We start from the raw sequence: 20,277 nt of genomic DNA, 5'->3' as shown, positions 1-20,277 counted from the left end.
TGCCTGTGTTCAAAAACTGCCACTTACTGGCTCTGTGTCTTTGGACAACTCATTTAACTTCCGTGTGCATTTTTTTTTTTTTAACTCATGAAATGGGAATAATAAAAGTACAGTATGTGCTTAATAGGGTTATTTTGAGGATCACATGATTTATGTATTTAATAAGCTTAAGAATAATGCCTGGTTGTTTAAATGCTATTACCATCTGTCTGGTAACGCAGCCAGGGTGATATGTGTACTGATTGACTCCCCTAAAATCATTCACTAAGGGTCCTGCTGCTGGGTTTAGTAGAGTTTGAAAATTACAGGGCATTCTGTTAATGCTCCTAATTAAGAGATCACCTTTCCTTAGATTTTATTATGTCTGAGGGAAGCAAATTTAAGTTTGCCTCTAGGTGCAGAAAACAACTTGGATTTCATTCAGACTCATCTGACCAGTGAGGTTAATGTCATTAGTCCTGGTATCACATACCACTTAAAGGGAAATGAGGCCTGGGCATTCCATTTTGCCATTCCCAAATCGGCAGCCTAATGGGATTTGGTTAGAAAGGCCAGCGGACTGCATAGCTGGTGCTGGGCACAGTGTGTGGTAAATGATGCGGGTCAGTAGTCTGCACATGAAAATGTTTTGAAAAGGTCTGTAGACTTTAGACTTGCTGTGATGTATTGCATCAGTTACTGATTAAAAGAAACTGAGAAGGCTTGGCATGGGCGGCCATGAAAGTTCTAAACATGCCAGGAAAGTTCTAAATGACCTTTGCTGGTACACAACAGGGAGAGTAAATTCATAGTATAAAGTAGTGTTTCCCTGCGGGTTTCTGTCACAATCACCAGGGGGAAGTTTTATGATGCTTTGCAAAATGACAAGTTCCATGTCCATGGACTCGGAATCACTAAGTTATGGCAGGATTCTGGAATCCATCTATTTTTTTTTGAGAGCTCCACAAATGACTCGGATATGTAGTTAGCATGGGGTGTCATTAGTGCAAATAAGTATTTTTCAGCCCTGACTGTGTTTTAGAATTACAGATCAATTAGCCTTTTAAACAATATTCATGCTCTGGACCTACCCCAAGGATTTTGATTTAATGGGCTTTCGCATGGTCTGGACATTTGGTATGGGTTATTTTTAAAAAAGCTTAAGTTGATTCTAACCTGCATCCAGGTTTGAGAATCGCTGGTATAAATAATAAATTAGATTTCCCTTCAAAGTTTAGTTACTCATAGATTTAAAATGGACATAGCTTCAGGTGGCATCTTATCATCAGAACACTGAGAAAGTTAGCATTTCTAAACTTCACCAATGCAAATGTTCACTTCAATAATCAGGTAACAATGGAAGATATGAACTGATGATTGAATTAGCATTTGTCATACCAAGCAATGAATATCTCATCAAGCTTGCCCTGGAGAGGCACATTAACATTTACTTAGAGCTTTATATAGAATCTCAGTCTTTGGGAGGTATATATTGTTCCCATTTTATAGATGAGATTTTTGGGGCAGAGGGAGGTTATGTCACTTGCCCAAGATTTTCACCCAAGTAGGTACAGCTCCAAAGCCTAGGTTCCATTTCCTCAGTAGTTTTTAATCTTGACTGCACACTAGGATCACCTGGAGAACTTTAATGATCAATACTTGGACCCCATTCTCTGATTTCATTCATTTGATGTGACCTGCAGTCGGTATTTTGCAGAGCTCCCCAGATAATTCGAACGCGCACAGTCCTGGCGGTCTAAATTTACTTTCTTTTACATCAGGTTGCCCCTCTTTGGGCTGCTATGACTGGGTTCCTTGCTTTTGCAAATTTACTTATCTTTGTGTCACTTCTTTCTGCTTCTTACTGCCTTTTAGTACATATGTATTGAGTGCCCACTTTCTACCATTCATCTTGGTGTTGAGGTGACACTGTGGTGACAAGACAGACCAGGTCACCAGCCTCATGGTACTTATACGGAGGGAGATAGACAGTACACATATGAGCAGATACACAAGGACTTCCATACATAGGTAAATCTTAAGGTAATGAAAAGTGCTTTTAAGAAAACTAAAGCAAGGTAGTGAGTAAAGGGGTCCTGACAGCGGTGCATCAGAGTTCCAGTTGTTCCATTTTTGCCAGAATTGCTTTGTATTGTTCGTGTGATTGTATTTCATTTTAGCCATCCTGATAAGTGTGTAGTGGCATCTCATTGTTTCCTTTTGCATTTTCCTGTTGACAAATGGTGTTGAGTGTTTTTTTCCTATGTTTAATTTACCATCTGTAGTTTTTTCTTTGGTGAAGTGTCTGTTCAAATATTTTGCTCATTAAAAAAAAAAAAAAAACTTGGGTTGTTTGTCTTCTTGAGTTTATAAGGGTCTTTACATGTTTGGAATACAAGTGCTTTTCCATATAGGTGTTTCTTCTAGTGTGTGGCTTATCTTTATATTTTCTTAATGTAATCTTTTGAAGAATGGGATTAAGAAAAATTTTTAAGAGTCTTCCAATTTTTTCTTTTGTGGTTTGTGCTCTTAGTGTCCTAATATATGCATTCTTTCACGGTTCTGGAAGCTAGAAGTCTGAAATCAAGTTATTAGCAGGGACATGCTCTTACCGAACTTTGTCAAACCATACCTTTAGTCTTGTTTCCAGAGCATGATATATTGGATAGGTTGAGAATATTCCAAATCATCAAATGCTGGTTCCATTTCGCCTAACAATTCCTTTCTCAATTTATCTCTTCCCTCTTGCATTTTCTTATATAGGCAGCAAGGAGAACCCATGGTCACATCTTCTACACTTTGCTTAGGAATATCCTCAGCTAAATATCCAAGTTCATTACAGTTGACCCTTGAATAACATGGGTTTGAACTGCATGGGTCCACTTATATGTGGATTTTTTTTTTGATAAATGTAGTATTATAAGTGTATTTTCTCTTAAGATATTTTAAATAACATCATCTTTTCTCTAGCTTACTTTAAGAATACAGTATATGAGACATACAGATGTAATATATCCGTAGATATGATACATTCAGATGTGTCAATTGACTCTGTGTTATTGGTAAGGCTTCCAGTCAATAGTAGAGTATAAGTAGTTACATTTTTGGGGAGTCAAAAGTTACAGGTGTACTTTTTACCATGGCGGGGGGCGGGGGTGGTCAGTGCCCCTCACCTCCACTTTGTTTAAGGCAACTGTAGTTACAAGTTCTACTTCGACCCAACAGTAGAACACATTTCAGGCAGTTTTTGCCACTTTGTAACAATGATTGCTTTTCTTCCAGTATCCAATAATATGTTCATTATTTCCTGTGGAAAAAAAATTTTAAAAAATGTTTATTTATTTTTGAGAGAGAGAGAAACAGAGCACAATCAGGGGAGGGGCAGGGAGAGAGGGAGACACAGAATCTGAAACAGTCTCCAGGCTCCACACTGTCAGGACAGAGCCTGATGTGGGGTTTGATCTCACAAACCATGAGATCATGACCTGAGCCGAAATCAAGAATCGGATGCTTATCACCTGAGTTACCCAGGCGTCTCTCATTATTTCCTTCTAAGGCCTAGCCTGAAGAACCTTTAAAGTTTATGTTTCTAGCAATATTCTTTTCTTGGATGGTACATGTATTCTCGAAGACTGGAGATGCTTTTTACACCATTCCCCTCTTTTCTTTCTGACCCCTCACCAGAGTCGCCTTTAATGTCCACATTTCTACCCACAGTCTTTTCAAGGCAGACTAGGCTTTTTCTATAATGTGCCTCAACACTCTTATGTCCTCTATCCATTACCTAATTACAAAGCCACTTCCACATTTTTTTTGGGTATCTATTATAGCAACCCTGTACTTCATGGTACCGAAATATGTATTGGTTCTTAGGGTTGCCATAACAAAGTACCGCAGACTGGATGTCTGTGAGAAAACAGAAGTGTATTCTTTCACAGTTCTGGAGGCAAGATTCTGAGATTTTGTCAGCAAGGCCATGCTCTCTCTGAAGTTTCTACAGAAGGATCTTTCCTTGCTTCTTCCTAACTTTTGGTGGTTGCCAGCAATGCTTGCTGTCCTTGGCTTGTAGACACATCACTCCAGTTTTTGCCTCTCTTGTCATATGGATTTCTTCCTCTGTCTGTGTCCAGATTTTCCTTATCTTAAAAGGACATCAGTCATTGCATTAGGACCTCATCTTAATTACGTCTGCAAATAGCCTATTTCCAAAAAAGTTTATGTTCACAGATACTGGGGGTTAGGACTTCAAAATATCTTTTTAGGGAATACAGTTTGCCCACAACAATCACACTGGAGAAAATATGGGTGACCTTGGTTTCAGCAATGAATTTTTAGGTACTACACCAAAAGGAATCATCCATGGATCACCATGAAAGAAAAAAAAAAATGATAATTTAGTCTTTATTAAAATTAAAAACTTCTGTGAAAGGTACTGTTAAGAGAATAAAGACAAGTCTCACACTTGGAGATGATTTTGCAAAATACATATATGATAAAAGACTTGTAATATAGTTGAAATCATCCAGTATGTGGCCTTTTCAGCCTCTCTTCTTTTCCTTAGCAACATTCACTTAAGGTGCCTACATATCTATTTATAGCTTGATAGCTCTTTTCTTTTTCTTTATTTTAAAAAAATTTTTAATATTTTTTTATTTTTGAGAGAAAGAGAGAGAACCAGAGCATGAGCGGGGGAAGGGCAGGGAGAGAGGGAGACACAGAATCTGAAGCAGGCTCCAGGCTCTGAGCTGTCAGCACAGAGCCCAACGTGGGGCTTGAACTTGGGAACGGTGAGATCATGTCCTGAGCTGAAGTTGGACGCTTAACCTACTGAGCCACCCAGGTGCTCCCTCATTTCCTTTTATCACCAAATAATACTACATTGGGTGGATGTACTATAGTTTGTTTATCAATTCAACTAATGAAGGACATTTTGGGCATTTCCAGCTCTACCTCCCCCACCCCTGTTTTTGATGATTGTGAATAAAGTGGCTATCAACATTTGAACACAGGGTTTTGTGTGGATATACATTTAAAATCAGTTGGGTCAATACCTAGGAGTACAGTTGCCAGATCATATGGAAATAATATGCTTAGCTTTGTAAGAATGTGCTAAATTGTCTTCCAGAGTGGCTGTACCATTTTGGCATTTCCAGCAATGTATCTCCATCCTTAACAGCATTTGGTTTGCTCAGTTTTTTTTTGGATTTTGGCCTAATAGGTATGTAGTAACATCTCATTGTTGTAACTTGCAGATCTCTAATGCCATATGATGTTGAACGGCTTTTCATATGCTTATTTTCCATTTGCATATATTCTTTGGTGAGACATCAGTTTAGATCTTTTGCCCATTAAATATTTTTTTTAATTGTTGAGCTATTTAGGAGTTTTTTTTTTTTTTTTACTTTTTAAATGTTTATTTATTTTTGAGAGAGAGAGAGACAGAGTGGAGGAGGAGGAGCAGAGAGAGACAGAGACACAGAATCCAAAGCAGGCTCCAGGCTCCAGACTGTCAGCACAGAGCCCAAAGTGGGGCTCGAACTCACAAACTGCGAGATCATGACCTGAGCTGAAGTCGGATGCTTCACCGACTGAGCCACCCAGGCACCCCAGTTTGTTTTTTTTTTTAAAGTCACCCAGTTTGTGGTACTTTGTTATGATAGCCCTTGGGCACCAATATAGTTATCTTTTAGAAGTTTTATAATTTTGTGCTTTACATTTAGGCCTATAATCCATTTTGAATTAATTTTTTAAAAGTGTACAGTCTAGATTTTTTTTTTTTTTTTTTTTTTTTGGCATATGGATGTCCAGTTGTTTCAGTGCCGTTTGTCAGAAAGAATGTTCTTTCTCTATTGAATTGCATTTGCTTTTTTATCAAGGATCAGTTGACCAAATTTGTGTGGGTCTGTGTCTGGTCTCTCTGTTGATCTATTTGTTTTTTTTCCCACCGTGTCATGCTGTATTGATTACTGTATCTTTATAGTAAATCTTGAAATCCTGAAGTGTCAGTTCCTACTTCGTTCTTCAGTATTGTGTTGATTATTCTGAATCTTTTGCTTTCTCACATATACTTTATTTATTTTTTTAATATAGAATTTATTGTCAAGTTGGTTTCCATATAACACCCAGTGCTCATCCCAAAAGGTGCCCTCCTCAATACCCATCACCCAGCCTCCCCTCCCTCCCACCCCCCATCAACCCTCAGTTTGTTCTCAGTTTTTAAGAGTCTCTTATGCTTTGGCTCTCTCTCTCTCTAACCTCTTTTTTTTTTTCTTCCTCCCCCCCCCCCCCCACCCCATAGACTTCTGTTAAGTTTCTCAGGATCCACATAAGAGTGAAAACATATGGTATCTGTCTTTCTCTGTATGACTTATTTCACTTAGCATCACACTCTCCAGTTCCATGCACGTTGCTACAAAAGGCCATATTTCATTCTTTCTCATTGCCACGTAGTATTCCATTGTGTACATATACTTTAGCATGAGTTTATTGGTAACTACAAAACAACTTGCTGGGATTTTGACTGAGATTGCACTGACTCTATAAAACACATTTGGAAGAATTGAGATCTTAATAATTTTGAGTCTTTCTATCCATGAACATGTAATATTTCTTCATTTATTTAGACGTTTCCTTTCTTTCATTAGTTTTGTAGAGTTCTTCATGTACATCCAGTACATATTTTGTTAAATTTATGCCTATGTATCTCATTTTGGATGAAGCTAATGTAATGATGTATTTTTTATTTCCAGTTTCATTTGTTCATTGCTGGTATATAGGAAAGGAATTGACATTTGTATATTAACTTCAACCTTCAACCTTGCTATAATTCCTTATTAGCTCCAGGAGTTCTTTTGTTGTTGTTGATTCTTTGGTATTTTCTTCTTAGGCAATCATGTCATCTGAGATGAAAGGTAGTTTTATTTTTTCCTTACCAATCTGTGTATCTTTTATTTCCCTTGTGTTATGCATTAGGTAGGACTTCTATAATTTGGTCTTGAATAGGAGTGGTGGGAGAGGATATCCTTGCCTTGTTCCCCATCTTAGAAGAAAGCATCTAGTTTATCATCATTAAGTTACCTGTAGATGTTTTTGTAGATGTTCTTTGTCAAGTTGAGGACGTTCCCCTCCTCTAATCCTGGTTTCCTGAGAGTTTTTTTTTTTTATCATGAATGTGTTTGGATTTTGTTAAATGTTTTTTCTATGTATATTGGCGTGATAATATAATTTTTCTTCTTTAGACTGTTTTGTTGCATTACGTCAGTTGGTTTTCACATGTTGAGCCAACCTTGCATACTTGGAATAAGTTTTGCTGGTCATGGTTATAATTATTTTGATATATTTTTGGATTCAGTTGCTGATAGTTTTGTTGATTTTTGTATCTGTGTTCATGAGTGATTTTGGCCTATAGTTTTTTTTTTTTTTTCTTTTAATGTCTTCATCTGGTTTTGATGTTAGGGCAATGTTGGCTTTATAGAATGAGTTACAGGGGCGCCTGGGTGGCGCAGTCGGTTAAGCGTCCGACTTCAGCCAGGTCACGATCTCACGGTCCGTGAGTTCGAGCCCCGCGTCGGGCTCTGGGCTGATGGCTCGGAGCCTGGAGCCTGTTTCCGATTCTGTGTCTCCCTCTCTCTCTGTCCCTCCCCCGTTCATGCTCTGTCTCTCTCTGTCCCAAAAATAAAAATAAACGTTGAAAAAAAAAAAAAAAATTAAAAAAAAAAAAAAAAAAAAAAAGAATGAGTTACAAAGTGTTCTCTATGATTCTGTTTTATGGAAGAGATTGGAGGTAATTCGTATATATTTATTGATTGAATTTCTTTTATAGACATAGGCTCATTCAGATGATCAACTTTTTCTTTTGTGAATATTGGTAGTTTATGTTTTATAAGGAATTGATCTCTTTAATCTGAGTTATCAAATATGAGGGCATGATAATATTCCTCTCTTATCCTTTTAATGTCCATAGAATCAGTAGTGATAATCCTTTTTTATTTCTGATATTAGTACTTGGCATTGGCTCACTTTTTTCCGTGGTTATCCTGGTTATAGGTTTATCTATTTTATTTATCTTTACAAAGAACCAGCTTTTGGTTTTATTGATTTTCTCTATTGATTTGGTGTTATCAACTTCATTTATATTTGCTTTAATTTTTATTCTTTCTTTGCTTGTTTTAGGTTTATATTGCCCCTTTTTCTTTAATGTCTTGAGGTAGAAGCTTAGTTATTGATTTTATCTTTCTTTTTTAAATATATGTATTTAGTACTTTAAATTTATTCCTAAGCATTGCTTTTGCTGTATCTCACAAATTTTGATAAGTTGTATTTCAATTTTCATTTAGTTCAAAATATTTTAAAATTTCTCTTGAGACTTCTTTGACTTCTGTGTTATCTAATCACATGTTGTTTAATCCCCAGCTATCGTTCTGTTACTTATTTCTAGTTTAATTTCACAGTGTTCTGAGAGCATATTTTGTATGATTTATACTCTTTCCAATTTGTCTTAAAGTGTGTTTTGTGGCTTGAGGTGTGACCTGTCTTTGTGAATGTTCCATGTAAGCTTGATAAGAGTGCTCATTCTGCTATTGTTGAAGGAAGTATTTGATAAATGTCAGATACAGTTGATTGCTTGTGTTGATCAGCTCAACTGTATCCTTACTGATTTTCTGCTTGCTGAATCTGTCCACTACTGATAGAAAGGTGCTGATTTCTATAACTAAAATAGTGGATTTGTTTATTTCTCTTTGTAGTTTTATTACTTTTTGCCTCACATATTTTGACACTTTGTTAGATGTGTACCTGTTAAGGATTGTTATATCCTCTTGGAGAATGGACGATTTATCATTATGTAGTGCCACCTTTCGTCTCTGGTAATTTTCCTTGTTCTGGAGTCTGCTTTGCCTGAGATTAATATAGATACTCTAGCTTCCTTTTGATTAGTGTTAGCATGCTATATCTATTTCTTTCCCTATCTAAAAAATCTATCTTTGTCTTTATATTTAAAGTGGGGTTCTGAGAGACAAGTTATATTGGAGGTTTTTAAAAAGTCTACTCTGACATGTGAATGTATTTATTAGACTATTCATATTTAAAGTGATAATAATATAGTGGGGTCAATATCTACTGTATTTGTAACTGTTTTCTACTTGTACTTGTTCTTTGTTTCTTTATCTTCCTCCATTTTTCTGCCTTCCTTGATTTTAATTGATCATTTTGTGGTCAGTCACTTATGGTAAATCATTTTCTGTCCTCTTAATTAAAAAATTAATTTTTTTAGTGGTTACCTTAGTGTTTGCAGTATACATTTATAATAAGTGTAAGTCTACATTCAAATAACATTATGCTGTTTCATGGGTACTCCCCATTTTGCCTTACATATTTATCTTATTACACAGTAGTCCCAATTTTTCCCTCCTATCCCTTATGACATTGCTCATTCATTTCATTTATCCATATGCTATAATCACCCAGTACATTGTTGCCATTATTACTTGAAAAATTATTAGATCAATTAGGAATAGGAAAAACAAGAGATTCTACTTGACCTTCATTTATTCTTTCTGTGATGTTCTTAGTTTCTGGCCTTTTCCTTTCTTTGAAGAACTTTGTTAAAATTTCTTATGTGGAGGTCTGGGAAAAATCCCCTAGTTTTTGTTTGTTTGAGCAAGTCTTTATTTCTCTTTCACATTGGAAGGATAATTTCACTGTATGCAGAATTCTAAATTGGGTTTTTTTTTCCTTTCATCATTTAAAGTACTCTATGGTCTTCTTGTTTGTGTGGTTTCTTACAAGAAATCAGATGTAAATCTTGTCTTTGTTCCTCTATAGGTATTGTATTTACCCCCCTTCTCACTTCTTTCAAGATTTTCTCTTTGTCTTTGGTTTTCTTCAGTTTGAATATAATATGCTTTGGATATTTATCCTCCTTGGTGTTTTCTGAGCATCTTGGTTCTGTGGTTTCATGTCTGTCATTAATTTGAGGAAAGTCTTGATTATTTTTACTTCAGGTATTTCTGTTCCTTCCTTCCCCACCTTCTTCCCTCCCTCTCTTCTTCCCTCCCTCCCTTCCTTTATGCTCCTTCTGGCATTCCCATTATACATATGTTACACTTTTTAAAATTGTCCAGTAGTTCTTATATATTTTGTTCTATCCCCCACACCCTTTCTTTTTTCTCTTTCTTTTTAGTTTGGGAGGTTTCTGTTGACGTGTCTTCAAGCTTGCTGATTCTTTCTGCAACCAGGCCCAATCTACTGATGAGTTCATCACAAGCATTTTTCATTTATGTTACAGTGTTTTTTACTTTGAACATTTCCTATTTATTTATTTGTTTTTACAGTTTGCCATCTGTTTGTGTCCATGACCCATATATTCTTACACATTATTACTTCTTTTTCCTAGAGCTCTTAGTTTTTGTTAAATCCCTACTGGATATGTGTGTCATATTGGAATCTAGTTCTGAACTTGCTTTGTCTCTTTAGATGGTAAGGTTTTTCTTTTCCTTGTTTAGAATGTTTTGTAATTTTTCTTGAAAGTCAGACATAGTATTTGAGTAATAAGAACTGAGGTCCTTAGGCTTTAAATTTTTTTTTTATGTTTATTATTTTTGAGAGAGCATGCAGGGAAGGGGCAGAGAGAGGGAGACACAGAATTGGTAGCAGGTTTCAGGCTCTGAGCTCTCAGCACACAGCCCCACGTGGGGCTCGAACTCACAGACTGCAAGATCATGACCTGAGCTGTAGTCAGCTGCCCAACCAACTGAGCCACCCAGGCACTCCTTTAGGCTTTTAGAGTGAGATTTTGTGTCAGTCTGGCTGGAAACTGGACTCTTGTCTAATGTTTCCTATAGCTGTAGGTGTCAGAGCTTGCAGTTTCTTCTAGTTTCTTTCTTTTTCTTTCTTTAAAAAAAAATCTTTCCATACCTCTGTTGTCTCTAGGTTTTCCCAAGAACTTTCCTTACATAGAGTTTGTAACTTGCAGCTTGCAGCTTTTTCAATTATAATGCACTGCTAACATATGCTAGCATACTGAAGCCTAGATGATATGGTAGGGCTTTGAGGAAGAAAAGCATTGTGTAATTTTAGGATTAGATCTTGTATTTTTGGTGGTCCTGAGTCCTTAGGATGTGATTTTCTGAATTGTTGATTAGTCTCTTTTCTTATCTCTTTACCTAAGACAGATGGCTAGAGGAGGCTAGAGTTGGAGGTAGCTCTTCCTCCAGGTCAGATAAAGCTCTAGTCAAGTACTCTTCCTTGGAGTGCAGGCCTTTGTTATGGAGAATGCTTTAGGGACAATGCAAATTGTCCCTATTGTCCAAATTGTCCCAGATAGGTTACGCTGTTCTCCCCTCCCCCATCTAAAACACAAGGGTATTTTTTAAAATATTTTTTATCATGGGAACCCAGTGCAGTTCTTGGAGCTAAAATTCATATAAGTATTGAGGCTTTTCCAAGTCTGGACCCTCAGTTGTTTGTTTTTTTGTTTTTTTTTCACTTCATCCCTTTTTATTTTGGAACAGTATTTTCATTCCATTCTATGATTATACATCATCCAGTGAGGGGCATTTGGACTGTTTTAAGGTTGGAATTATTATGAAAAGCACTGCTATGAACATTGATGAACAAGTCTTTATGTGCGTGTAAGTTTTCATTTTGCTTAATAAATTTTTCTTAGTAAATATCTAAGAGTGAGCATGCTGCTTCTGTGGTAAGTACATATGTAATGTAAAAAGAAACTGCCACACTTTACTTTTGTATTTGTATCATTTTACACTCTCCCACTATACGTGAGAATACATAATTTGTCCAGATCATTGCCAACACTTGTAATTTTTCCAAATCATTGTCAACACTTCCAATTTTTAGCCTTTGTAATTTTGGGATTTCTAGTTGGGGGAGTAATGGTATCTTACTGCAGTTTTATTTTGCATTTTCCTGTTATTTAATCATGTTGGGTTATTTTCAAGGCGTGTTGTCAATTTCTTTCCCTCCTTTAGGCGAATTCTGTCTTTTTCCCATTTTTTAAAGAATTGATAGAATTGGCATGGAATGTTATATTAATTTCAGGTGAACCACATAATGATTCGATATTTGTATATATTGGGAGATCAGCACAATAAGACTAAATAACATCTGTCACCACACAATTATAATTCTTTTCTTGTGGTAAGAACTTTCAAGACCCATTCTCTGAGCAACTTTCAAATATACACTACAGTTTTATTGACTCTAGTCACCTGCTGTATGTGACATCTCCAGGGCTTGTTTACTTTATAACTGGAAGTCTGTACCTTCTGACCTCCTTCACCTCAGGGGTTTTTCACTTTCAAAGTAGTCCACGCTCAGCCTACAGCACTTTGTAAAAGCAGTGAGCTTAATTCTCCCTACTCCCTACCGGCTCTGATGCCTCTGTTGTAGGTAAGCTGATCTCAGCAGCACTTGTCTGTATCTGCCTGTCTCTCCAGATTTGGGGTGGCGATTTTCTCTGCCACCTCAGTCCGCTGGTGGATCTAAGAAAAGTCATTGATTTTTACTTTCTTCATCTTTTTTTCTTGTGAAGATGAGAGTGATGACTTCCTAGCTCTTTGCCTGTTAAAGCTAAACCCGAAGTCGCAATTATCTTTTAAAGAGATTAAAAAATCCTGTATATTTTTACCATTCTTTGGCATTCTTACCGTTTTTGGTATTTTCCACATGTTTGGCATGTAACTTCAAATTTCCATCTGTGGCCTACTTTTCTTCTTGAAGAACTTCTTTTAACATCTTTTAGTGCAAGTATGCTGACCCTGAATTCTGTCAGTTTTTTCATAGGTCCCTCCCAGATTTCCACAATATCTTTGTTTGTCAGCATGTGGACTATGATGTGTGTAATCCATACACTCCCCCCTCCCCCGAATTGAGGTTCTGAACACATCTTTGATTTGTGATTTCTTATCATCTATTAATTATGGACATTTCTCAGGTATTCTCTCTCTTGGTGACTCCACTTATACAGAAATTAGGCCATTCGATAATGATCCACTACTTTTGAATGATCTTCTGATTTTCACTCATCTGCTTATTTCATTTTGGATCATCTTTATTTACCTGTCTTCAAGCTTACGATTTTTCTCTTCAGCTGTGTTCAGTCTTCTAATAGATCCATCTAAGAAATCCTTTATCTCTGATATTGTTTTCTATTTCTAGCATTTCCATTTGATTTTTTTAAAGTAGTTTCTGTCACTCTACTTAAATTCTCTACCTGTTCATATATGTTGTCCACCTTTTCCCCTCGACCCTTTAACATTGTGCAGTGACATGTTCCTCATTTTAGTTTTAGATCTCATCAGAATCACCTTTACCATCCATATTTCTACCAAAATTCTACTCGTGGTTACTTATGTATTCTCTAAGAAAATGGAAACTTTGTCTGTAGCACTCTTCTTTGCTTCCTGAGCTCTCACAAAAATTGCCTTTAGAAGTCCTTTCATGGCAGTCTAGGCTTTTTCTAGCATGCACCTTGAAACTCTTCCAGCCTCCACCCATTACCCGGTTCTAAAGCACTCCTGGATTACAGCAGCACCCCCACTTCTCAGAACCAATTTTTGTCCGAGTTCAGGCTGCTTCAACAAAATACCATAAACTGAGTAGCTTAAACAACAAACATTTCTTTCTCACAGTTTTGGACACTAAAAGTCCAAGATCAAGGTGCCAGAATGGTCAGGTTTTGATGAGGACTTTATTCCGGGTTGCAGACTTCCATCTTCTTGTTGTGTCCTCACTGGTGGAAAGAGAGCTCTCTGCTTCCTATAAGGGCCCTAATCCCATTCACGAGGTCTCACTCTCACGACCTACCTCCCAAAGACCCCACCTCCAAATACCATTATATTGGGATTAGGGTTTCAACATATGCATTTTGGAGGACGCAAACATTCAGTCCTTTGCAGGAGGAAACCATGTGCAAGCTTTCCAGAGTCCACTCTTAGTGGGGTCACACAGAATGTATTTAATTCCCCCAGCAACAAATTGTGACAGCTCCTGTGAAGTATGTCTACGTAAGAAGCTCACCTGAGGTTAGGCATTGAGGGTCTTTCTTGGGGGGCAGTCATGAAGACACACAGTATTTGTGTGACTGATGGTGGTCACTGAAATTCCAGATGTCCAGAAGGAAAACAGATGTTCAGCATACACCACATCATTTATACAGTGTAGGCACAGTGAGTCACTCTTCTCATTTAGGGAAATGACTTCTCATTTAGGGCAATTCCTGGAAATGACTTTGCCAGGAAAGTTCCCGGATGACAACCAAGGGCCACCCTTGCAAGTAGGTTTTTCTAAGTGTGGCAGCCTAAGGCCTGCTATGTCAACTCTTGTCTGCACACGTATGTCATGTGTATATGTTTGTGACTGACATAATCTTAGTTATGGAAAGGCTCAGCTGTACCCTATAAATAAATAGTTCCTTGGGATATACAAGCCAAGGTCTATTGCTTAAAGGTACAGGAGCTACATATTTTGAAACAGGCAGGCACTCTCATGTAGTTACTGGCAAACTTTATTTCCTAAAGAGCGAGAGGAAGGTAAGAGGGAAGTTAAAAAAAGAAGAACAACAGACAGATGGATATGATGTTCAGGGGGTTCGAGGGAAGATGCCAAAGCAAGTTATGTCATGAATGAAACAAGCAGTAGAAGATTGTTTGTCTTGGCACCTAAATAGCAGAAACATCTAGGTAATGAAGTCATTTTCAAATGTTGTTAGTAAGTAGTTATTTTTACTAATGCCATTCTAATAATTGAAAAAGTATTTGCTCAGAGTGTGGCTCATGGTAACTATGTCAGTCCCTGGGTTGCAAGTGACTGAGCATTGTTGACACAGACTTCCAGTGCTTTAAAATACAAACAAGATGGTAAAGACCCGCGAAGGGGTAACAGTTCTCTCATTTCCATGATGGTGGATAACAGCTCTTTAATGTTTAAACTTCCATTAACAACTTGATTTTTAAAATCTTTTTAGCACAATCACCTCTGTGTTTTATTTTACTCTTACTGAAGTAGATTATCTTTTTATGGCTTTTTTTTAACGTTTTATTTATTTTTGAGACAGGGAGAGACAGAGCACGAACAGGGGAGGGTCAGAGAGAGGGAGACACAGAATCTGAAACAGGCTCCAGGCTCTGAGCTGTCAGCACAGAGCCCGACGCGGGGCTCGAACTCACGGACCGTGAGATCATGACCCGAGCCGAAGCCGGCCGCTTAACCGACTGAGCCACCCAGGCGCCCCTTTTTTTATGGCTTTTTAAAAATCAGCCTTATTGAGGTATAATTATGCACACAAATCTTAATCATGTGAATAAAGACAGTTTTATTTTGTCCTTCCCAATTCGAATACCTTTATTTCTTTTTCTTGCCTGATTGTGCCAGCCAGAACTGCTAGCGGCTCTTGTGCACTTCAGCACCTCATCCCTCCCTGCTTTGTACCCCCCGACCCTCACACACACGTACTTCAGAGTGACTAGTAAGCCACTGATCAAAAGCGAAATTTCCTGATGGGAACTTCACTTTCTACATGAATACTGGTTATCTTTATAATTGGAAAAAGCAGTAACGCTTATCCTTTAAAAAACACAACAAAACTAAAAGCAATTCTTAAGTGGCGTAAAACATGCTACATAATACTAGTCCAAGAAGCTTGCCCTGAGAATTTAGTCACCGGAAATACAGATTTCACAGGAAAGAGCTCTTATACCTGAGGTGGACTTCAGGTAGGGCAGTAGTTACTCAGTACTGGGCATTTGGATTTCTTTCATTCTCTTCTTTCTAGGCCAACACAGGTCTCAGAGAAGAATTTTCAAAAAAATTGGAAGTGCTCAGCCCTAGAGGTTAGAATTGTCAGGACAAGGTGCTGAGCATGTCATTTCAAACTATATTTTGGCATTTTGTTTCCAACATAAAGTCCAATATACAGGAATGGCCTTTGCTGGCATCTGCTTTAGTTTTGAGAGCATGTGAGACAGACTGACAATCGCACCTTAACTAAGCATTGGAGAATATGTACAGTATTCATTGGTTCTTCTGTGTCACTCTAACTCCTAAAGAAAAATGTCCTGCATTTGTTTCTTGGGAAACCAAACACGTGTTTTCTTCCTCTTGTGGTCACATGGGACCACTTTGTGCCATATTGGAACTTTATTTGTCTGTCCTCAGTGCTGTATCCCAAAGCAAGTAATAATTTTTTAATGTTTTCCCCCTTCTCAGGGTTAATTCCTTGATTTTCTATAGTGTAGAAAACGTCTTCAGGAGTTGGGAGAGAAACTTTTAATTTAGGGATCTGACCTCTGGGACTTCCCAGAGTTCTTGACATGCTATGCAGATGCATACACATTTTTCATGGAATTAAATAATTAGTTAACCCATCAAACATTTCTTGAGTGTGTAGAATGTGTTAGTCACTGAAGATACAACAAGTTAAAATTCCTGCCTTCAAGGTGTTTATGGTTCAACTTGGGGAGATGAGTCCAGAAAGTATTATAAAAAACAGAAATTATGGGGGGAAGCCCTGATGGGGGCTTACTTAGTCAAGCATTGGAGGAGGTGTGTAATATGGTAGAAGCTTTCACTATATTCCCTTAGAAGTTTTCCTTTGCATTATAATAAGTGAAGATTCTGTTTTTTATTATGTAATTTACTTTTGTAGACTTTATAGAGCCTCTAGGCTTTAATACACACTTGTTGAATTTTATACTCTTATGCTGTTGCTGATTTACTATAGTAGCTGCAACTCACAAACTGAATTAAATGTTAATCAGCTTAATTAAGATATTCTTTTATCTATTTGTCCTGTGATATGCTATATCAAGTATAAGAGAAGGGAAATTCATCCAGTTTTATTTTTATATTTCTATAGGCTGTCTCAAACTCATCGCACTAATAAATGCTAGAAATGGGTATGTGTTTCTGATCAGAGTTGTTTGCTCTGGGAGAAGTACTGGCTTATATGAAAGATTTGATACTGGTGACTGTTGGTATGGATTAATATGAATTTCAGTCTACTTACCTGTGTGCTAGAGAGATCTTGTGTGTGGGGGGGTGTATATTCACATAAAGATGATGAGCTGTTGGAGTGCAGGACCATTTATATGTTTGATTTGGTGGAATGCAGCATATAGCATATTTAAATTATTTAATTTATTTATTTACATTTATTTAGTTTTGAGAGACAGAGAGACAGAGCGTGAGCAGGGGAGGGGCAGAGAGAGAGGCAGACACAGAATCAGAAGCAGGCTCCAGGCTCTGAGCTGTCAGCACAGAGCCTGACATGAGGCTTGAACCCACAAACCATGAGATCATGACCTGAGCTGAAGTCGGACGCTTAACCGACTGAGCCACCCAGGCGCCCCCAGTATATAGCATATTTAAACCCTGATATTTAATTAAGAGTATCTCCCGTTATCAAAGAGCATCTTAAAATTGTCTGGCAAAATTTCTAAAAAATATTCATTTTTTTGTCTTTAGTTAAGATTGTGTCATTTTAAATATTTTCAGTCATGTATTTGGAAGGCAGAAACTTGGGCATTATTCTCAGTGGTTCTTAGTTACCAGTGAGGTCTTTAACTTCTCAGGTCTGCTTCCAAGGAAGGCTCACCACTGAAGTCCATTACCACAGTACCAGTCATGAGGCCACCGCTGTCCTTTTAAAAAGAAGAGATTTTTTTTTCCTTTCATCAAAGTAGCATTTAAAAATAAAATTAAAAGTGTGATGCATTAAAATATGAAGTGAAACCATGACAGAGATTGTATTCAATTTATTGATTAATGAAGAAACCAGGAAGTTGGTGAAAGTAGTTCAGAGAAGGTTTGATGATCCAGATTTTTATAGGCAATTGGAATGAATGCTAGAATAAGAACTCTAGGTTAGATTTAGAAAGCCTGGTTTAAGGTCTGACAGGGCAATAGATGATAATCTATGATGTTATCTTTCCTACTAGAAGAAAAATCTATAGGTTAACATGTAATTTTATTAAGTCTAGGATTTAAACAATGAGTCATAGTTAACAATTCTCTACATAATTGATAATCCTTGGAAAGGCCTGTTAAATATCAACGTCAACATTAAAAGGACATGCCACCTACCTTTTTGCCTTATATCCATGTTTTAAATAATCTTTTTTAACATCCTATATCTCAAAATTCTAAAATTTGTATGTTTCAGGGGCACCTGGATGGCTCAGTTGGTTAAGCGTCTGACTTCGGCTCAGGTCATGATCTCATGGTTTGTGGGCTCAAGCCTCATGTCAGGCTCTGTGCTGACAGCTCAGAGCCTGGAGCCTGCTTAGGATTCTGTGTCTCCCTTTGTCTCTGCCCCTCCCTCTGCTCATGCTCTGTCTCTATTTCTCTCTCTCAGAAGTAAACATTTAAAGAAATTAAAAAAAATAAAATATGTTTCAAAACATTAACTTTTAGATTCAGATTACAGCAATCCCATATCATTTGCAGGTAGTTAATGGAGAAGTTGCCAAACAAAAAGTACTCTAGGTTTTAACCAGAAGGAGTAATGTACCATGATTTTACAGGCCTATTATTTACAGGCAAAGATTAGAAAAGAAAACATGCTTATTCTATCTGAGGATTTTTTATAGATTGAACATGAACTATTTGAAGACGGGCTCTGTAGTCAGTTCTTATCCATTCAATATTGAATCCCCAACACCTACTTTAGCATAAGTGTGGCATTCAAAGAATTAAGTCATCGAGTGACAGTGACTGGGTAAATATCAGTAATAATCTAATAGAAATTTCTTTGCATTGTGTGTTTGACCAGGTGAACAACAATTGTGTGCTGGCCCCAGGATACTAATCAGAACTTCTGCCTGACTCTCAAAGCACAAGGCTCAGTACCTGCAGAAGCCTTTTACCCATCTAATCCGGGCGTGGGGACAACATGTCTGCACCTAGGAAGGCCACAGCAGAGTCTGGTAGGTTCTCATGCCTCACACACTTTGGGGGATGTGGAGCAGAAGGAACCAGAGCAGTGCTTCTCAGACTATAAATACATGTGGGAACCACCTGTGAATTTGTTGTTAACCTGCAGATTCTGACTCACTGGGTCTGTGCAGGAGTCCAAGATTCTGTACTTCTAACAAGCTGTCACACTTTGAGTAGCAAGGAATAGATTCTAGTGTTTTATTATACTCTTTCCATAGAACATTTTTCCAATTATGTAAATAATGTTACCTATATAACATGTAATATATAATTATATATAATAATAAATGTAATATGTATTTATTGCAGAGAATTTGGAAAGTACAAACAAGCACAGAAACACAAGGAAGGCTTTTGGTGTGTAATAACTAACACGGTGTTTAGATGAGATGCCACTGTGTCCCAGGTGATCCATATTGTCATTGTCTTGTCTCAAACATTAGCAGCTTGCCATCATTTTTCAACATTTCTTTTATACCTGTCCTCATTCTTTCCATGTTGGGCTCAGCTGCTGGTCCCTCTCCTAGACTGCCCTCCTTGTCATCGGTGTTACTCCCTGGCCTAGAGGGCTGAGTCAGAGCTCTACATAGGGCTGTTCTTGCTGGGCTGCTTCTCTGCTGTTTCACCTCTGACTCCAGAAGTCCTTCTGGTCCTGTCTACATTCTGAAAGACATGGAGACAGCTTTTTTTCTCATTGTGGTATTACTTATCCAAGCATATATGTTGTTTCCAGTTTCTTTCCTTCCATCATAGACATTCCTATTGACAACATGTTAACATTTGCAGGTTTATTCTTTGGTTGAATTCCTCCTTTAGGATAAATTCCCAGGATTGGGCTCCTTGAGCTAACAGGTCTGAAATTTTGTATTGCCTTTTTTTTTTTTTTAAGTTTATTTATTTTGAGAGAGACAGCACAAGTTGGGGAGGGGCAGAGAGCAAGGGTGAGAGAGAATCCCAAGCTGTGAGATCATGACATGAGCCAAAATCAAGTCAGATGCTCAACTGACTGAGCCACCCAGGCACCCCAAGAATTTTGTACTGCTTTTACTATCTATTGCCAAATTATTTTCCAGAAAAAGTTAATCATATTACCAGGATTATACCAGTTCTACTGTAACCTCACCATATTTGGTGTTATCACAGCAAGAAGAAAGGTAATTTATGAAATGATGTCTTGAGTTTCCTTTTCTCTTCCATTTCTATGATTACTGTTCAGGATTATCTATTTCATTCTGTGTAACTTGATTTTTTTTTAATGTGTGTTCTGCGTTTTCCTTTTTGAGATAGCTATGGACTCACCAACAGTTCTGTCAATTATCTTCTGACCTTCTACTAAAGAATATGATC

General features: G+C 37.4%; 1 protein-coding gene across 5 annotated transcripts in view; it reads left to right on the top strand.

Moving 5' to 3' along the window:
* PTPN20 (protein tyrosine phosphatase non-receptor type 20) overlaps nt 1-20,277 on the top strand; it is a 109,859-nt gene that overhangs the window by 2,669 nt on the left and 86,913 nt on the right. For 3 of the 5 annotated variants that reach the window (XM_042908084.1, XM_042908083.1, XM_042908085.1), the window contains one exon: nt 18,767-18,920. In XM_042908084.1, coding sequence (XP_042764018.1) covers nt 18,887-18,920 — 34 coding nt within the window. In that variant the 5' untranslated portion in view covers nt 18,767-18,886. Of the gene's footprint in view, nt 1-5,111; nt 5,198-18,766; nt 18,921-19,239; nt 19,337-20,277 lie in introns of those variants that run through there. The other 2 variants (XM_042908087.1, XM_042908086.1) reach the window with 2 other exon arrangements.

This window comes from Panthera leo, chromosome D2, assembly GCF_018350215.1.
Source record: "Panthera leo isolate Ple1 chromosome D2, P.leo_Ple1_pat1.1, whole genome shotgun sequence".
NCBI classification, from domain to species: Eukaryota; Metazoa; Chordata; class Mammalia; order Carnivora; family Felidae; genus Panthera; species Panthera leo.
The sequence above is the reverse complement of the archived record's forward strand: the minus strand, read 5'-3'. Positions and strand labels throughout refer to the sequence as shown.